The sequence below is a fragment of the Lepidochelys kempii genome, chromosome 8, assembly GCF_965140285.1.
Source record: "Lepidochelys kempii isolate rLepKem1 chromosome 8, rLepKem1.hap1, whole genome shotgun sequence".
Classification (NCBI taxonomy): Eukaryota; Metazoa; Chordata; order Testudines; family Cheloniidae; genus Lepidochelys; species Lepidochelys kempii.
The window spans coordinates 70877375-70898924 of record NC_136387.1 but is presented as its reverse complement, the minus strand read 5'-3'; the positions used below and the strand labels follow the sequence as shown (position 1 = coordinate 70898924).

General features: G+C 39.5%; 1 protein-coding gene across 1 annotated transcript in view; it reads left to right on the top strand.

Annotated features, from left to right (window-relative positions):
• The window catches only part of PALMD (palmdelphin), a 39692-nt gene extending 19211 nt beyond the window's left edge, over positions 1 to 20481 (top strand). Inside the window, exons 3-8 of the mRNA XM_078854084.1 lie at positions 1307 to 1437; positions 12208 to 12322; positions 13418 to 13451; positions 13554 to 13667; positions 14721 to 15818; positions 20373 to 20481. Of these exons, the coding sequence (XP_078710210.1) occupies positions 1307 to 1437; positions 12208 to 12322; positions 13418 to 13451; positions 13554 to 13667; positions 14721 to 15818; positions 20373 to 20416 (1536 nt within the window). The 3' untranslated portion in view covers positions 20417 to 20481. The remainder of the gene's footprint in view (positions 1 to 1306; positions 1438 to 12207; positions 12323 to 13417; positions 13452 to 13553; positions 13668 to 14720; positions 15819 to 20372) is intronic.
• Positions 20482 to 21550: the final 1069 nt, after the last annotated feature.

Here is a 21550-nt window from a genome sequence, read left to right as displayed (position 1 = left end):
ATTAACAGATGGAAAAGTCCAAACACTTACCACAAATGCATGGTTCCACTCTTTAACCAGCCATGAGTGCCACTTCATTCCACAGGGACTGGGATGTCTCCATCTGTACTGCTGTGGTTTTATCTTTGAGGGGTTTAAGGTTTAGCCTTACGTTCAGGAAGCTATGATGGGGCACCACCCACAAGCATGCCCCTTCACAGCCCACTACCCTTTTACTGTCTTGTAGTGATTTACTCCTGCACCAGAGTACTCAAAGGCTAGGATTCCTGCTTTCTGGGACTTATGTATTCATTCTCATACAGAGTCCAAACTCTCTAACACCTCAGCACCCAGAAGAAGGGCAGACCTAATTCAGGCAGGCCTCCTCTTCTAAATTCAGGAATCCTACCACCTCCCCCTAGGTCTGTGTAATAACTCAGGTAGGCTTACACTGTTGGTATTGAAGAGTCTCACATGTCTTATCTTGGGGTCTGCTTTAATAATTCAGTCCTTCCAGTCCTGCACTGGGAAAGCTGAGCAGGTAACAATTCTCCTACTGTTTTTAGGAGCTCCTCTAAATAACCCTTGCAGCAGGAATTCTGCACACACAGCAGAAGACTGACACAATGAGAAAAGGGCAAAGCAACCTGGGACTCTAGGCATGCCCTGATACAGGCCACTCCCCTACATCATGGCTCCACCTCTGCAGCCCCACTCTTGTACCACATTCAACCTCCAAGTGAGCAAGTGACACCTCTCAGAGCTATTGTTTCAGGCTGTCTGCAGATTCAGGCAGTCATCACTTTGTTTCAAAGTTTTCTTTATAATGATCCTGGCTGGAAATGGTCATTTAAAAATAAAAAGATATATATACACAGATGTAATTGCATGACTTCAGTAAGCTGGGGCTCTAGGCATGAGCCTATAGAACCTATGCTTTAATGCAGCACAGAGTAAAACAAAAAATTTCAAACACTGGGTCAGTTTACAAATGTTAACCATCACAGCTAATAAGTGACATGTGGTCTGCTCACCTGTTAATTCAGCCCATCTGTAAAGGCAGAATGATTGATAATGAAAATGTTTTGCTGTTAATTACTCTATTGTTAAACCAATCACTGAACAACAACAGTTTATTCTTGTTCATTTATATTTCTATTATGGGAGTCCAGATGCCCCCCATCAGGTCTCATTGTGCTAGGTGCTGTACAAACACATACAAAGACATAGTCCATGTCCCAAAAAGCTTACAGTCTAGGAAGCAGATAAGTGTGTTTAAAAAATGCTAATCAGTAACTTTGCTTGTCTTTATCTTTCCTGAAATTAGAAAAAGGCCCTTCGGGAGAAATGGCTCTTGGATGGTCTGAGTGCTCTCACTCCAAAAGAGCAAGAAAATATGCAAAAGCACAATAAGAAAGACCAAGAACGGACCAACGAGCTGGAACAAAGCATCCTCAGGTACAGCACAAATTTGTTGTGGCCCTCTGTAGTCATTAAAATGATTCATTCTTAAAAGCATGAAGAAAAGGAGAGGTCCCACCCTCCATTGTTACAGGTAAAATGAAGTATCAGCTAAGGCTAATAATTTGCAGTGTTTTATTAAATTCCAAGGGTGCAAGACAGTCTTTAATATATTCTAAGGGCTCCTACAACTATCAGAAGTATAGCATGTGGGTTTGAAAGTCATTATTCCTCAAATCTATACAATACCCCTAAAGGATTTGTTTTTCTGACTCCAAATTCACCATTCCCTGTACTCTACAGAGGCAAGCACTAGCATGTGGTTTTTGCTCAGAGATGTCAGCAGTTGAATGAATATTTTAGTAAGTCAGATAATGCACACTTAAAATTAAGATAACCAATAAGTTCTTAATTTTAGCTAAAGAACATGTAGCCTTCAAAACTTGACCCCTTGCAAAGCATTCCACATCACAGTATAGTACCTCTAAGTCATGTAAGCATTCGTGTCCTGTGATTATCTCCAGTCATGCTTTCACTCATAACCTATAGTGTTAAGCACGTCCTAAATTTAATCCTCAGAACCCTCCTGCAGAGTCCTTCCTTTACCCTTTTGCTACCACGTCATACCAGTGTTTCTACAAATCTCACAGCTTGGCTCTCCACCACATATAGCTATTTTAAAGCTGCATAAACAGATTCAGACATGGTGGACCTATTGGATCACAGGCATGTTCTTCAGGATTGTTAGCTGCATTCACTACTTCTTGACGGCTGTGGGGTTTGTACTGTACACATGTTGTCACTCCTCTGTGGCTAGCAGTACTGACATTTGCCGAGTGAGGACTACAGCAAAGATGAAGAGCTGTTTCTTTAGATCCACAAAATTGCCTTGTCCCTGGAGCCTTGATGAAGCTTCTTCCTACCTTATTTTAATTTAACAGCATCTTCATCTGGAGAGTCCTCTTCCTCAGCTCTCCTCCTCCACCCACTCCTTTGGCTAAATTGTCGTCAAGATTATCTCCTATCCACCTCCTCTCTACTTCTTGTCTTATTGGTACAAGTGATATTTATTTGCTGATGGGCTGCACTGCTGTGCCAGCTTGTGTCCCATAACTAGACTGATTCCTTCCGTGAAGCACTTTTCTCAAGGGGAATCACTTTTTGAGTACATCAGTGGAATGCTTTGTTGTGGTGACAAGGGTATAGCTGCCTCGCTGGTTGTAATTATGAAGACCCAGGTAAAATGCATCAGTGTATTCCACTGACAATGTGATTTCAAATATTGCTCACACACACACACACACAGAGGGAAGGATAGGCTCAGGACCAAGCAGAGGACACACAGCATGCTATGAGCTGCTCTCCTACTGTTAAAGCCCCAAGGAATCCTATTTCTCGGATATACCAGGAGGAGACTTTTTCCAAGGCTTGCTGACTTTCAGGAGGAATGGGGCATCTAACTCCACTTTGAGCCTTTGGGAAGAGAAGAAAAAAAAACAAAAAACAAACCCCAACCTAGCCTCCCCAGCAATTTTTTAAAATGCTATTTTTAAAGCCATAGAATCAGGTCAAGACTGTTCGTGTTTTTTCCTTTCTCCTCCCTGCAGCAGTCCTCTACACTGTTTCAAATTCATTCAGTGGCACCTAAATAAAGAACAGTGCCCTTATCCTGCAGCTCTGTGAATAGTAGTAGAGCTAAATTGAGAGTTATTGAACTCCTGACAGATTAAATGCCTTGGAAACCCAGGCACCCCAGCGGGAAAGTACTGTAACTCCAGAGTATAAATCCAATTTGTCACCTGATGAAGGTACCTTAAGTGTTCTCAGTGCCTGAGTCATAGTATCTGGCAGGTCTCATGGCAACAGTTGCTGCAGGTCTCCTGCATCCTGTCAATAGAGAGGACTTAGAATGAGCATCAAAATAACTCCTACAGTATTAGCTCAAAGCTTACAGCAAGTTTTTAAATCCTTATAATAAATGGTCAGACTATTGCATTTAAAAAAAAAAAAAAGACACTACATTCTTAAAATTGACTTAACCAGGTTTCTAATAAGGTTAAATCCTATTAGAATCACCTGTGTAGTGATGATATTTTTGTATCTCTTACGATGCTTAATTCCTAAGGACTGTTAAGGATGTTGCAGGATCTCATTACAGAGTACATACTGTCCTTCGATGCTGCCTTTATTCAAAATATAGCCATTATTTCCTCCTGGACAGGAGGTTGTATACACTGATCGTACACTTTCTTTTGCACCATATGGAACCTTTCTATTTCATCTCACTTATCATTGTTCTTATTATAAAGTCAACATACTGTAAAGGAGAGAACCACCCCCCTCCAAAAAACACCCAAAACAGAACTAAATACTTCTTTGTATTTCAGGGAGGTGGATTAGAATCAGAGCCCCTACTTTTCATTCCAGGTTGAATACAAAAGTAGACCAGGGGTAAAAATTTCAGAAGTGCCTAAGTGACTTAGGCTCCAAAGTCCCATTTTCAAAAAAGTTACTTAGGCACATAGATGCAGGTAGGCTCTTAGTGAGATTTTCAGAAGTACCTAGGCATCTAATTCCTATTTACTTCAATAGGAGTTAAGCACCTAGATACTTCTGAAAATCCCACTAAGTGCCTATCTGCATCTTTAAATGCCTATAATTTAAAAATATGGCCATTAAGCTCCAAGGTCACTTAGGCACTTTTTTGCATTCTAGATCATATTTTTACCAAAGCCTAGTTTGTGATTCTGGTTCAGATGTAGCCAAAGCTTTACAGCAACAATAATTCTCATGAGGTTTGGCCCAGAGATGTTGAAAAAAAAATATCTCACTGCTGGCAAGCTTTCTACCATTTGGAAATAAAACTGCATAAAACCAGCTCATAGATATAAGTGTCATCTAATCCATAATCTAGATGTAATTCAACCTTGAACCTGAGCCTAAGCATAACCCTCCAACACTGATCCAAAGACTTTCTTGTCCCTAGCCCATCTCTGATAGTTTTCCATTAGTTTTACATGCAGAAAACAATCAAATAGCTTAGTTACAGAATACAAATATCCATTAAATTCCTAGTGGAATTTTAGCCTGAGAGTTTTTAATTATTTCCACTCTATCTTCCCTGAAGATCTATTTGAAAATCCCTTCCCCAAACACACAGTGTTTTCCCGTATACCGGGAAGCCAATTTTTTAAAAGCTAACTTCTATTTCTGTGCCTGTACATTTCAGGTTCGAGCAACTGTAAAAGCAAATTTTGAGCCTTCAGTTGTTTACAGGCATGATTAACATGCTGTGGGTGTCTAAGCACCTGACTGTGACCACAAATCAGTTATTTAGATTGCAAAATTATTTCAATTGCAGTCATTTACAAATGCAAAATCAGAAGCTTAGTTAAACTCAGGATGAAAATTTCATCTGAAATGTCCACTGCCCCACAACATTAAAAGCTTCCTCTCTTCATATTAGTCTACTTCATTTTGCTATTCATGAATAGTGGAACCCAGAACTGTTGCTGATTTTGTATGTACCCTTGTGGCAGGTGACCTTTTGCAGTGCGATATGGACATTTTCTCAGCTCTGTGCTATTATTATTTGCGTCATCTACTTAATTTTGTTGCCCAGCTAACTTCTCCTTCCCTTTGACCTTTCTTTGCAAGCACTCTTAGATCATTTTCTCCTCCAGATGATTTCCACTTCTTGATGCACATACAAAATATCCTAGCTTTAACTGAAGTGCAAAGAGAGCCTGACACAAATGGCATGAGTATAAAACTGCCAAGGGAAATGCAACACAGAGACAGTCACTGTACTCTTCTTAAAGTGAGAAGATCTAGTTATGATGTAATGCTACTTAAATAGAAATGAGTGTCAGTAAATATCACTTAGTTTTGTTTTGAATGTGCTGTGTTTGAACGAATGTAGAAAGGAATCAGTGCTATTACTCAGCAAAAATATCTCCCAAAAGATATAAGCGAACTCAAGTGTAGAAGAAATCACACACACAGCTCTTTCACACAACTCACATTCTTTAAGCTAACACATTTGGCAGCCAAAGAAGTACATTTAGAACCATTGTAAAATACTGCAGGGGACGCCCAGAGCTCTGAGCCATTGTGTTTTCTCTCTGCCTCAGGAGGAGTGGGTTTTGCTCGAGATTAGAGTGTGTGTCAGCTCCCACCCTGCCCCCATAATGTGTCTTCCTCACTAGCCATCTCAACACTCTTCCAATCTTCACATGCCTAGCAGGCAAAAGTTAGTGAACTCCAGCTCCAGAGCTCCTCAGAGATGTCTTTCTTCAATGCACAGCCCCATCACTGCACATTCACTGAAAATACTACATTTGTTGCTCCTTTAAACCGTCAATACATTTCAGCTCATTAATGTAGCTGGTATTTGACACTCTTATTTCAGTCACAGCACTGAACTGGTTTATAGTAAAGGTAAAACAAGATTCCACAGAAAGCCATAGGTTTAAGTGATACCAAGTACTAGGAATAAAGGTAAAAAGGTTTACAAACAAACAATGGTAAGAATACACTTTCTAAAGGGCACAGACTTAATTTAGCAAGCTGTAGTCTTCATTTAAGGTAGCTTCCCCACTAATATTCCTTTTCCAGCAATAGCTGATTAGCTCATAACCAGGCCCTGGCTTTCCTTGTCTCTTCAAGTGAATGATAGTCTTTGTGTGTGTCCTTATATCTCAAAGTCTGCCTTTCTTTCCAGGGTCAAATTGATCCCTTGGGGTTCAGTCTGCTGTCTCCTCCAGGAGACCAACTGCATCTTGATTAAGGTGTCCCCTGGTGTATTCCAATGTAATGGGTCCTGCTGCCATTTTACAATGCAACTGTCCCTATAGCAATTCCCCATGCCAAATGACTGGGAATTGTCCTTCCTTTTGTTTACCACATACGTAAATTACAATCCCATCATCATTGATCAACCCTGCTTTGTTTGTATTCAACTCCTGGGCAGACATGTTTTCTACTTTGTTCAGATACAGACTTTACAAGCTAATATCAGAAGCCATCCACACTCAGCCTTGGCACATACATTTCACGATGATATCATTGACCAGTCTGTTGTAACTTGCCAAAGGATACCTCACAAGGCATATTTTGTATAAATATTTATTGCAATAGTGTGTAGGGTGTGAATACAAGGGTACCTAGTGAGTCACACCCAGGTCTGACATAATGCAATTTAATTCCCAGAGAACTTAAAAGACAAGAAACAGGAATCAAGCTGAAATGAGTAACACTCCAGGAAGTACAAAGGTATAATGAGATGGTGTTAGCTGTTGAAAGCATGATCTGAAGATCATCAAATTCTAATACCACAAAATAGTTGGGGTTTGATCAAACTGTAACAAGCTAAAACTCCATGCAGAGCAAAACATAGCATAAAAGCATTAAAATCTTTGCAAGTGAAAGCCTCACCATCTTAGTGCTGATCTATAGATGGCCTTGTGTGGGTGTGCCAAAGAGGAGAGAAAGTGTAAGAAACTCCCATCATTTCACCACACCTGCTAGATGTAGTTCAGCTGTCTGCACACAGGAGCACAAAATATAGTGACCTCCTAGCACTAACCAGGCCAGAATGGGTGTGGCTATGGTCCAACCTTCCTGTACACTGGTAAGTGCTTGCAGGTGAGCACAGTTATACCTTTTTAAAAGATATAGCGAGACCTACTCCTGATCAGACTTCCCAGGCCCTTTGTTCTGTATTATACAGGTGTAATAGCTCTGTCTACCATTGGCGGAGATCTAGATATGCTTTAAAGGTTTTCAGGACCTTAATATACAAGAAACACCTAACTATTTACATGAGCACCTCACAATCATTAATGGATTTTATCCGCAATACCTGTGAGAGGTAGGGAGCCATTATCCCCATTTTACAGATGGAGAATTGAAGCATGGGATAGATTAAGGCCCAGACCACAAAAAGATGTAGGCACCTTACTCCTATTGAAATCAATGGGAGTTAGGCCCCTAAATACCTTTAATGATCTGGGCCTAAGTGTCTTGCCCAAGATCACATAGGAAGTCAGCGTGTGAGCAGGGAGTTGAACCTAAGTCTTACAAATCTTAGTGTAATGTCCGTTCCAATAGCCCACCTTCCTACCACTGTGCTATAACTGCCTATCCAACAGCTCTGAAAGAGAAGACAGATACACTGCTCATGTGCACACTTGCCACTGAGTAACACTATATTATTGAAAATCCCAGAGAAAGAATTTTACTGTTCATCTGAATGTCAAACTGGAGAGTGGCTGTCACATGTACTACCAAGGGGTGAGTTATTCTGTGCTTCTTTCTTTCTCACTCTTTTTAAAGAAAAACATGTAAATTCCTTTAAGGAATATTACAGCATTTCTTTAGCTCCTGGTTTCTTTCTGCAGTTGCAGGCAGATTTCATAGTGAATGCATGCATCTTTCCCTCTCATCCCACTACGGGGCCTCCAGTTTGAACCATTTCTTTTTTGGAGTGCCTAGTAGGTCCCTTCCAGGGTTAATCTGTACCTGTTGATCATCCAGTACACAAGCAGGATTTCTGCTTTTTTAGATAAAAGAGAGAGTTCCGTTCTTTGTATCAATACTGAACAATTAACAGTGACCTGAGCCAAAACTGCAGGCGAGTAGTTCAACACTCAGGTTACAAGCCGGAATAGCATTCACAGTATCTATCCCATAGTACTCTGTTTACATGGTAGAGGTTACAGGGCATAAAGCCACACATTCTCAGCTGAGGGTGCAAACTGGCTGCAGAATCAGGTAGACATATTTTGTCACTTAACTGGACAGCTTGGTTGCAAAAACCATTCATTCTCGGTAGAATTAGTTGCTAGACAACTTATTTTAAAAAGATTACAAATAACAACATGTTACCAAGCACCATTCAGGCAGTTGGGAATATCCAGTATACTTCCAATTATCCAAATAACAATGGGAACATGGATTTTATTCAGATACTCAGGAATTTGGATCATTGAGAGGGCAGGAGCCATTCAGCAGCTGAGTGGCCTCCCCTGCAGCCTGGGGCTTATCCTCTGCCTCTTCCTCACCGTCCTGACCAGGGGTTTCTGCTCTGCCCACCAGGACTGCACCTTGCACCTGCAGGGATTGGGTGTCCCCAGCCTGGTGGCAGCCAGGAAGCCCTCTGCAACTCTGCTGTAATGGCCCCACTTACTCATTCCTGTGACAGTGGTCTGCCACAGGAGCCATTGAGCAGCAGTGTGGCTCCCCTGCCACAGAGTCTAGTCCTCCTCTTTGCAGTCCTGGCCCAGGGTCTCTGATTAATTATTTGAACCTCTGCATTATCCAAATCCATCCCTTGTCCCCAAGCATGAGATACCTGCCTTCTGCAGCATGCATCTCATGCTGCAGGACAAGGAAGGGGCTCAGATAAGGGGAGGTTCGGATAATAGGGTTTTGGAAAAATAGAAGCTGTAATTTATGAAGGGAAGTTATGGCTAGATGGAGCCCAGAGCTGCTAAAATGTTGGCCCTCCCCAAACTGACTTTTCCTCTCTTTCTGGTATCCTCCAGCCAGACTCTTGTCTTTCTTCCACTCCTGCCTGGGTCCTTGATCTTTCTTCCAGGTGAGGCAGAGCTGCCTCTCCCTGCAAGCAGCAGCAATCAGCTGTGTGCTGTACTGTTTCCTGAGTCAGTCACTGCTCTGATTGGGCACTCTCTGACTTGAAGTCCCAGTTCCAAAGATCCTGCCTTAATCTACTGATGGAAATGGGAAACTGCCTTGAGCCGTGAATGTTACTCAAGGGCAGATGGACAAATACCCACACCAGGTATTTAATATCAGTAGCTATGCCCAGCTTCCCTACACCTGAAACCTGTACAAAGCAGTGAAAACCTCCAAAGATAAGTACCCCATAGCAGCCAAATTCCTCTCACAGCATATGTATTTTTAAAAAAATAAACACTAAGAATGGGAAATAGTTAAATATCAGAACTTTTTTTCCCCCAAATAGAACATTTAAACATTTCTAAATCAGATTTAAAAAAAATAAATTACAAAAAGCTATTCTGGCACAATTTTCAGCCTCTCCAGCTATGCACGTGACACATGCAGCACAGGGCTTTTGCAAGAATGCATCCCTACAAGCTTCAATGTGCAAATGTATAAGATTCTTTGCAAACTGACCCTAAAAGTTTTATACATAAACATGAAATGATAGAAACAAGTGCAAAAGCAATTATTTTAGATCCAGATCACTGAAGTCAAGGGGAATCTTTCGATGAATCCAGTGGAAATGTACCTATGGATTTAGCTTAGGACCATAATTACTGTTCTCTGCTGTGGGCTTGAGTAACATATAGAGGGCTGGTGAGAAAACAAGCCTTCCTTTTCACAGAAAATTACAAAGTTTCAAAACCTTCATGACAACGTTTTCCTCAACTCCAATCCCTTTCTGTGAAACATTTCAGTTTTGACAAAACAGCATTTTTGATGGTAAAAAGTTGTGCTGAAGCATTTTTGACCAGCTGTAACATACAGTTCTGCATAACAACAACAAAAGAGAGAGGGAGGGAGAAAAGAATTGTGATTCCCTATAGATATACAGGATGTACAGAGAGGCTACACACAACTAGTAAGAAGACAGGGTGAAATCCAGCGTAGACTAAGAGATGAATTCTTTCAGCTGGGTATCAATGTGCCTCTTCTGTAACAATAAAGGCTTTAAAAGCTCTCAGACAGCCAACATGTCTGGCAGGGAGGCTATTTTGGGTTAGTACTATTGAAATCTGGAAGGGAGATAGTAGGATCTCCAGTAATGGATCCACTGTCTTATTAATACCCAAATTTAGTTTACTAAATATTCGTGGAATATTGCAAAACACAGTGGTATTTTAGGTTTATGCTTGCATTGTATCTAATCTGCTTACAGAGGCCTTTGGTTACAGCCAGGCATGACCCAAGACACTTTCCTTTAATAAATGGGCCCCTTAAAATTACCTTCTTGTTATAGAACACCTAACCCAAGTGAGAAGAAGGTTCAGAAAGGGGATGTCATTAATATCCCGCTGACATATATCCTGCTTATTGAAGCTGACAAGCTTCTCTTGCAAACTGGCTGCAATTATGAGGACATTACCTTGTACACTTGAGGCCCTGCCTCAGCAAGCACAATAAACGTTGTTCAGCTTTCCGTGCTGCCTGTCCTTGGTGCATTGAATCAGCATTTCTGGGCGTATTACTGTTCTTCTGAAAAAGAAAGACTTCCAGAGATGTAGAGCCAGCACTTCTTCCACAGAGCAGGATGTATAGCAATGTTGAGTTATAATGGTAAAGGGCATATGGCAGGAAGGAGGATTTTAGAGACCATTGATAGCCGGGACATGGCTTTATGACTCCATCTATTTAAAACTGGTCAATGTTGTAAAGTTGTGGAAGGTACACATCCAGTTCTCTAATTGGACTAAGGTGTGCCACATCTAAAACCCCATCATCACAGTACTTTGCATTTATGCATCACCCTTCCTTTCACAATTAATCAAGCCTCATGCAGTAACATGCCTGGGAGTCAGGTATTGTTACACCCTGTTCGTGGATTGTAAAGTGAGAGACAGAGATGGGGGGAGGGTAAATGTTCATATTTATGTGCACTTGTGGACACACATACAGAGGAGCAAGTGTTAGACCATTCATCCCCCAAACCCCTTGTCACAACTGTAAATCAGTTGTACTTGGTCCCAAACAAATGAAAGTGAAAGAAGTAAAGCTTTAATCCCAGACTTTGTAGAAGTTTTTTGTACATGGGTGGCTTTGTTTTTGCCAGATACACAATTAACACTGGTTGGAAGGATTTGTGCTAGTATAATACTATCATCAACACAATTATGATTTGTAACAACAATTGTTTTCTAAATTGAAATAATTACACTGAAGAAAGATAATGAGATAACTTTATTGGTTTACTTTAGTCCTACAAAGTGAACTTTAGGTATTTGTAGCTGTGTTTTAAAACTCAAACAAGTGCTCATAATCCCAGTTCCACTGTGTGCCAGCTACAAGGAACAAATGCAATTTTATCTCCAAGGGCAGCAGTTTAGCTCTCTTATCTTCCTCCACTCTTTTGGAGCTCACTTCTGCCACACTTACTCACACAGAGTAGCACCTTACTCCACAAGAAGTCCAACTGAAATCATTGCCGCTATTTATGTAGTAAGGCACTAATCCACATTATGTAAAAATTGTCTGAATCTGGCCCCTTAATTATAATCTTGTAAATTGCTTATAACTTTCCTACCCACCAAGCAATCAAAATGCTCTGCTTGTTCTAGACATGGGAGAATGGTGATCCAGAACAAAGAAGTGAGCAAATAAACACATTCACCCCAGTCTGTGAACTGGCCTAATATGTTAAGTCATTGTTATATGGGGAGGTAAACACCATTTTAGTTGTGATAATGCTTGATAATGAGAGAGTTTAGTTGAAGGTGAAGAAATCCTTTAGGGGCCTGCCCCCTTCCCCCGCCTCTTCTAAACAAGTTAATAAAGAAACTTTACCAGAGTGCCTTAATCTGCTTATTTTCAAAGTATCCTCTGAAGAGATCTGTGACAAACAGGCATATTCTGATTTCATACCTTCCTAAATCAAGAGCAAATCAGTTTCATCAGTGTAAAAATGGTGTAAGTGTGAGAGGAATCAGGCCCATCGGTATCTCTATAGGAAATATACTGAAAGCATAATTGCATTTTAATACCTATTCTTTAAATATTGTTATATAAAATATGTTATACTTGCAGACTTGAGAAAGAAATTGAAGCTCTGGAAAAAGAAGAGATGAAAATCTCAGTTAATGAACAGGCAATTTTAAAGAAGCTTAAATCAGTTGAGAGAACAGCAGAAGATATCTTAAAGGTTGGTGTTACAACTCTTCAGAAAACAGGATTCTTTACTAAAATCTATTTGTTATAATAATGAATTAAAGAGGAATTGAATGGATCATGGGACTGATAATAAGATACGGGGTATTTCGCCTCATTAGTTCAAATCTAACATAGAAGAGTGACCAAAAGATTACACTACCCAATGGTTACATGACCTATATGGAAAGAGTTTGGTGGTTTCAGCCCATTACTCTATGGAAAAAATATCTACAGCACATCACGAAATCACACACTGCAATTGGCAGCTTTGCAGGCAATCTCAGCAGAGAGGGCAAGGAATGAATAACGAGCATGGACACTGAGCTACCTAAATCCTTGAGGTGGTCACTCCAAGCAACTATATTGTGACAACTAGTTTGTCTCTCTAGTATCCTGGGACTGGCAGGGCTACAGCTATATTATGTTGTTCACCTGTCATAGAGCCTAAGTGCACTTACAATAAAAATTGTATGGTACCATTAATCATTAGTCAGCTACGCTGACAAAATGTCAACAGCATTTTTTAAAACCCTCTTGTCTCCCTCTTGAAATAAAAGAGAAGCCTTAACCCATAACTTCAGGAAAACCCTAGCTTTAAACAGATTTTCAGCAATATGCCTGAAAGTCAACAAACTTGGGGCCAGAGTGCACAACACTTGCTCATGCAAATAGACTCACTGACTTCAATGAGATTACTCACAGCCACAATTGCCTGGTGGCTTTGTCAGCTCCAGGGAGAAAAGTAATTCCTGAAGTGAGGGCCCTCCACTAAGAACACCCCGTCCTCTACACTCCAGAAGTACTATGGGTTGTTCTCTAGTGCCACGTGAAACTGTGAGAGAGAGGCCATCAGGAGCCAGACTCTAAGGGGATAGATAAAGCATGCTGGCAGAGTGGAGTGGGAAAGCTTGCCCCACCACTGCAACTGTCCTGTTGAGAAGTTGTTTTCATTTCCAGGTATCTTCCAGTTCAAACTGAGCTACACAGAAAGTTAAAGAGTTGTGCAGTAGAAAAGTCTCTGTGTTTTGAGTTAATTTCTTAAAACTGAAATAATCACATATCACATTTTGTTGCTCTTTCTTCATAGTCTGTGAAGGCAGCTAAAGCAGGAATTCAAGAAGGTATGTTCAACAGAAGCATTTTATATTACATTTTTTTTAAATGTTTGTTGCATGAAGCCAATGAAAAGTAATGTGGATCTCCCATTTACTTATTTTTAACAGAGCCAGTGGACTACATATATACCAATATACCCGACCTTCCAAAATCCTTCAGACCTTCTGCACTGAAAAGGGCCGGACAGGCAGGAACTGAGGATGATGAGGAAAACAGAAGAGGTACAGATTGGTAGTAACTTTAGAAAGAGTGCAGATTTGTAATGGTTCATAAGAATCTTAAAAAATTAAAGCTAACTTATTTAGGGAAAGGATCGAGAGACTACAGATAATAGGCATAATTCTCTTCTTACTTACACACAGGTTACAGCCGTGTTAGTCTGTATTCGCAAAAAGAAAAGGAGTACTTGTGGCACCTTAGAGACTAACCAGTTTATTTGAGCATAAGCTTTCGAGAGCTACAGCGAAAGCTTATGCTCAAATAAACTGGTTAGTCTCTAAGGTGCCACAAGTACTCCTTTTCTTTTTACTTACACACAAAAACTCCATTGTAGTCAGTTGAGTGGCACTGCTGTATAACTGGTGTACCATTGAGAATGAGGCCCCATGTTTTCTAGCACTTTCATCCAGCACTGACTTACTGTACTTGAGGTAACCCCTATCTGGTTCTGATAGTAGTCCACATAATGCATTTTCCATGAGCAATTATGCCTGCTGAGTAACCCAAATCTAACCATCCCCTGACCTCCACAAAGCTTCCTGTCTCCCACTGTTTAAGACCAAGACTCTACTCCTGCATAGTACTACACTCCCTCAATTCCCATTGACTCCCACTGCTCGGCACCTTGTAGGAGCTGGCCTCAAGTTTAACCTGGCTTTCTCATTTGGTGTTGCATATTAGAGCCTCAAACAGCTGATTTTCTATCAGAGATGAGTCCCAACCAAAATATTATTTCTTAATATCTTCAAACTTTGAGGAGGACAGCAGGGGATAAAGTGGGGGTTCAATCTCAGAACCCAGACCTGGATTCAAGTGACAAGGTTGACCATTTTTGCTATTCTATGCTGAACCAAAAGCTTAAATCTTAGTGCATGCCTCATTCTTTGGTGCCTTAGACTCAGGATCCAAATTCTGTGGCACAGGTCAACAATCTCTGCTGAAAATTGGACTATGAGATTTGACAGTTTATCCAAACCACCTATCATAAGGATAAGATCTAAATATTTGTTGCAGCTACTATGTTATCACTGTTAAGTTCTTATTTCTCTTAACAGCATTGTTTGCCATGGAAATTAAAGTTGAGAAAGACATGAAGACTGGGGAAAGCACAGTTTTGTCTACCATACCTCTTCCGTCTGATGAGTTTAAAAGTACAGGAGTAAAAGTCTATGATGACGGTAGGAAGTCAGTCTATGCAACGTGGTCCAACGGCAGCGTAACACACAATGGCATAGATGAGCTTGCACCTGTTGAGGTGGAAGATCTTTTAAGAAAAGCAACTGAAAAAAATGCTAAATCTCCTACAGAGTATCATGAGCCTGTGTACGCAAACCAGTTTTATAGGCCAACAACTCCCCAGAAAGACAAATTAGTTCCTGGGCCAAATTTGGAAGACACTGTTAAAAAAGAGACTAATGAACTTGGCAATCATCAAAATGAATCTTTCTATAACAAAGGCAACAGGCAACATAATGAAGAAAATGGTTTTGATCTTCCCAAAGTAACACTGCCAAAGTCTCCCTCTCCAGGGTCTCAGCAAAAAGAGGGAAAGGTACACATTAATCCAAAAAACAGGATAATACATAATGACAAAAGAGGAGTTCTACAAAAGGATTTGGAACCCTATCAGAAGACAAGAGAGAGTCATTGTGAGGCAATGTTTATGAACTCAGAGGATACCAGTGAAAAGTCTCCTGTAACTCAGGATGCTGATGAAGACATTAGGTACAGCATTGTTCAAGCTGTGCCATGTTATGTGGATGATACAGAACCTGTTACAATGATTTTCATGGGTTATCAGCATGTAGATGATTATGAAGAAGCAGCAGCAAACAAAAACTTGTCCAGATATGATGGAATTATCCATGCGGAACTGGTTGTCATTGATGATGATGATGAAGATGACAGCAAATCTGAGAGACCATCGTATCATCCTGTAGGCCATTACAGTCAAGTTCACCAGCCACCCAACAAACAAATAGCAGAAGTTCCACAGAGGATCCCGGAGGAAAACCTAGGTGGAAACATGAATAAATCATGCCACAAAAATTCCATATCACTGGAAGAACAAGAAGAAAGTTTGAGCTCTATGTACCATACTCATCTTGATGGCCAGCTATCTGGAGACGGTACAGAGGATCCCTCGTTAACAGGTAATAAAAAAGGAAAATCATGTCACTGCTGTTCACTCATGTAACAACTGATTGCATCACTCTTTTTTCCAACTAACAATCCTTTTCACTTTCCCATTCTTCTGCTGTCTTATGGACAATTACACAATTATTGGTCAATGTCTTTACTCTTTTTATTGGTTAACGTATGCTAATCTGAATTTTTAGTACTGTGGAATGCTTTTTTCACCTTCAGCAATGCTCTAGTTGGCATATTTTGAAATAATGATCATTTTGAAAATTAATTTCCAAAAACCTATTTCCATAATGTTCAGAGATTAAAAAAATGAAACAGAAATTTAACACTCTTGATTCTTCTAGAAATGCCAATTTAAAATACTACTTTTGACATATGATGTATGAGAATACATTCACTTTGCTTCTGGGTGACTAATAGCATTGCTTCTTACACTATGTATCTCCTTATTGGGACATATCTGTGCCTGTGTTCTAACTATTTCCTGTATAATCTAATTTATGCCTTAAATTAGAAAGACTGTTTAGCAAGCAGCTTTACATTCTTCTTGGATCAATTTTGCCTACCTTGCCTTGACTATGTTTATGCAAATTAATGTATTTTCTAGCCTGATTTATTTAGATATTTTTATAGTTTTTAAAATATGACAAAATGCCATTTTCCTGTCTGTATATTAACTTCAGTCTGTCTGTATTGTCTGTCTTTATTTATTAAAATACCTTACTTTTTTCTAATCTGTTAACATATACAGTCTTGCACTCTTTCTTGGTATACAATTTTATAAAAATGTTAAAAAGAAATCCTCAAATAGCAATAGTTGTCTATCAAAGTAAGCGAATATGTTTTATATTTATACTATAATTTAGCTATCAGTGAAATATATCTAAAGAATAAGAGGAGCATGTTTCAATCAACTGGTAAAGATTATATTACATTTAAAAGAAAAAGACATCATCATAATATAACTCAAATGTATTCAATTGCATCCTGATCCTGTACCCCTCCCACCCTCCAAAATTCCCAGTAGTTTTGATTGCAGAAGACATGCAAGATTGGACCTTAGCTAACAATCCACTGGTGATCTAGCAATAGTTAGAATGTTAGGAAAGGAGTAGCAATTTAAATGTAAATATCTCCACAGGACATGGATACTTCATTGTAGCAAGCTAGCAATTTCAAGTAACATTGCCTGAGTATCACTGTACTTGGAGAAACTTCTGCATAGCTATTGTGAAAGGATGCATTCACTTATTTCATGTTGGCATGGTGCGGTCATGCACCATGCAGCCAGAAATTTTAAAGTTTACTTTTCTTTCATTTTCAGAAGCTGAATTTCTTTTGGCAGATAGAAATACACTCACAGGCTGGTCCTGCCTCATTTTAACAGTAAACTAACAATTATTTCAGTGGGAATAAGGCAAGCCTTAAATGTAGTTCTTTTAAACCATTTTTATCTTTGCCTATTTCCACTGATTTAAAATTTGTATAAGAGAGAGGAGAAACAGGTCATTGGATGTAATCCTGGCCCCATAGACATCAATAGGAGTTTTGTCACGGACTTCAATGGGGACAGAATTTCACCCCCTATGTGAAATACTATCTCTAACAGCGTATTTTTAAGTTCCCAGTGGAACATGGAACAGGGCCACATCCCTCTCCTTCCCCCATCTTTTTGTCACCACCCCTTGCCCTATTAGATGGTGGAAAAAGCCAGGAAATGACTAATTGTTCCATACAGCCTTGTAGTCATACTGGTAGTTCTAAAAAGGAAACAAAACCAGGAAAACCTCTTATATCCAAAGTAACAATGTATTACAAAGGGCTACTGCTTAGAGAAAGAAAAAAAACTGTTTACAAATCAATCATTCGCTCAAATCCAACTACCAAGTTCATCCTGGTAACTCCACTGAAATCCATGGAGTTACCCCACGGATGAATCTGGCACATTACCGTTAATTGTTATCGCATTGCAAGCTCCTGTTTTGGGTCAGATGCTACAGTGTAGCATAGAGAGGAAAACAATCAACTAGGCACTTGAGGGCTGAGGAGTCAATGGTAGCATGTGCACACGAAGAACATGTATCAGGGACTCTGCTAAAAATGAAGGGGAAGTGGATGGCAAATAAGACTAGGGAACAGATATCTTATGGCACAATTAATTTGAGAAGAATCTCCAGAGTAAATTGCTGTAGAGGTTAACGGTAGTAAGGGACAGCTCGGAGGCACATGAGCCATGTTCTCTGCCTATGTATTTGGGGATCCATGGGTTTGAACCAGTTTCCTGCACATCCCCCCCCGCCCCATGCAGTACTAGAATTGCAGAACAGACCCCTCCCCTTTCCACATGGCAACCATACTTGCCTCCCTCTGAGAATGGTGGTGTACTCATGACCCCAATCTACAGTTACAGTCTACTGCTTCCATAGGGTCTAGCCCCAGGATTACAACTTCTATTTTTTTTTTAAAAAAATTCATTTTCTTCATTTAATTTCCGGCATGTGAATTTGGCTCATGCAAACATTTGTAGCGATTTAAAAAAATTAATCGCAAATAATTGCACTGTTAAATAATAGAATACCATTTATTTAAATATTTGTGGATGTTTTCTACATTTTCAAATATATTGATTTCCAACTACAACACAGAATACAAAGTGTACAGTGCTCACTTTATATTTCTGATTACAAATATTTGCACTGTAAAAAGTAGTATTTTTCAATTCACTTAATACAAGTACTGTAGAACAATCGCTTTATCATGAAAGTTGAACTTACAAATGTAGAATTATGTACAAAAAATTACTACACTCAGAAACAAAACAATGTAAAACTTTAGAGCCTACAAGTCCACTCAGTCCTATTTCTTGTTCAGCCAATTGCTCAAATAAGTTTGTTTACATTTGCAGGAGTTAATGCTGCCCGCTTCTTGTTCGCAATATCACCTGAAAGTGAGAACAGGCATTTACATGGCACTGTTGTAGCAGGCATAGCAAGATATTTACATGCCAGACACACTAAAGATTCATATGTCCCTTCAAGCTTCAACCACTATTCCAGAGGAATTGCGTCCAGGCTGATAATGGGTTCTGCTCGATAACAATCCAAAGCAGTGCAGACCAATGCATGTTCATTTTCATCATCTGAATCAGATGGCACCAGCAGAAGATTGATTTCCTTTTTTGGTGGTTCGGGGTCTGTAGTTTCCGCATCAGAGTGTTGCTCTTTTAAGACTTCTGAAAGCATGCACCACACCTTATCCATCTCAGATTTTGGAAGGCAATTCAGATTCTTAAATCTTGGGTCGAGTGCTGTAGTTATTTTTAGAAATCTCACATTGGTACCTTCTTTGCATTTGGTCAATTCTGCAGTGAAAGTGTTCTTAAAACAAACAACGTACCAAGTCATCATCCGCGACTACTAAAACATGAAATATATGGCAGAATGCAGATTAAAACAGAGCCGGAGACATACAATTCTCCCCCTAAGGAGTTCAGTCACAAATTTAATGAATGGATTTTTTTTATTATTTTAAAAACGAGCATCATCAGCATGAAAGCATGTCCTCTGGAATGGCAGCCAAAGCGCAAAGGGGTATACTAATGTTTAGCATATCTGGCACATAAATACCTTGCAATGCCGGCTACAAAAGTCCCATGTGAACACCTGTTCTCACTGTCTAGTGACATTGTAAATAAGAAGTTGGCAGCAGCAGCATCTCCCATAAATGTAATCAAACTTGTTTTGCTTAGTGATTGGCTGAACAAGAAGTAGGACTGAGTGGACTTGTAGGCGCTAAAGTTTTCCATTGTTTTGTTTGAATGCAGTTATGTAACAGCAAAAGAAAAACCCAGAACCCACATTTGTAAGTTGCACTTTCACAATATAGAGGTTGCACTACAGTACTTGTATGAGGTAAATTAAAAATAATCTTTTATCACTTTACAGTACAAATATTTGTAATAAAAAATATAAAGTGAGCAGTGTATACTTTGTATTATGTGTTGTAATTGAACTCAGTATATTTGAAAATGTAGAAAAACATCCAAAATTTTAATAAATTTCAATTGGTATTCTACTGTTTAACAGTGCAATTAATCACAATTAATTTTTTGGAGTTAATAGTGAGTTATCTGCAATTAATCAACAGCCCTAGTTTAAACTAAACCAGTAAGTGAAGGCTATAAACAAAGAGCTTAGTTTAATTACTCACATTTTCTTTTAAACTTGTCACTTATCCAAATCAAGAATCATACAGCTGTTCGCTCTGCATTAAATTAACATTAAAGAAAAAAAATTAATAAGCTTTGAAATTTAGCCCAGCTATCTTCTAAAAGTGTTAATGGATTCATTCTCTGTACTTTGTCTATGCTGTGAAATTACCAGCACTAATCCTTTCTACTAATTTCTTTCTATAATACTAAAATAATGCTTAGTCTGTTGGATCTAACTATTCGGGGTAAGTACATTCTTCCTTATTCTAAACAAGGAGATTTTGATTCAGAAGCAGAAAGCTAATCATACTATTCACTGAGGTTTTTCTGTTCTCTTTTCTATCCACAGCTCTGAGGATGAGAATGGCAAAGCTGGGGAAAAAGATGATTTAACAGCTGGAATGACATGGAACTCACATTTAGGCTTTATTAATCAAAAGAGAATAAAGTTAAGGCTTCCTTTATCCCTGTTTTTCCGGACTTCGTGTTTTGCTTATTCTAAAATATAAGTGTGTATTACATATTACACATATGCAGCCCTGTCCCTCTGCAGAAATCCAGTGACTTCACTAGGATTCCTCCCAGACATAAGGGGGCATCTGCATGGATAAACAGTGCAAATCAAATCCTGGAGTCCTTACACCTAAATAAAACTACTACTGACATCAATAGGAAATTTTCCTACATAAGAACTGTCAACTTTGGCCCTATACGAGCATACTGATATATACCTACACCCACGTGCTCTCACACACACACACAATAATAGTTGCTATGAATACAGCACGGATAAGCAATTAAACACCCCTTGAGGAAATTCCAGTCTTCAATTTTTCAGACACATGCACACACTTGAAAGTGAACTAACCCAATTGAAGATGCTGTTGCAATGTATTTCTAGTGAAAGTTTATTAAGTTAATGTAAAAAAGAAAAAAGCAGCGATTTAAGGTAGAAATATGATGAAATGTAAATATGCAGAGAGATTCCCATAGCATAAATAGATGTTGCTCCACTGGACGCTGATGGATTGGTAGCAACTGACAACAGCTGAGGACTTGGCTCAAAAATGTTTTAGTCAATAATTACAGTTCAGGTTGTAGCTTCCTAGCAGGAGGCTCTTTCAAGTCAGCTGTGCCCCCGCAGGGATGTAAAAGCAAATCCAAATTCTTCCTCATTAGATGGTAACGGTCTGTCACCATGCTGGCTGTGGGTGGGCGTTCTATAACTGTACTCCTACACATGGGCAGTGAGCAGGCAATAGCTAGTGCTAAATCTGATGCTAAACTTAGGTGCAACTCACACAAAGCACCCCATTGTGCTTGGCAAGCCCAGCGCTGCTTTTTTAGCTCCCCTGCTGCCCCACATGCAGTGAGCCATCATCATACCGGACACAAACACCTTTTGAGAGATACACATGGGTGCTTAAAAGGTAGGGCTGCAAAATCTCAAATGTTAGAACTTGGCCAAATGCAAGAAAATGAACAAATAAAACTAAATAAGGTTTAAGCTGTCGTGTGGCAGTTCTT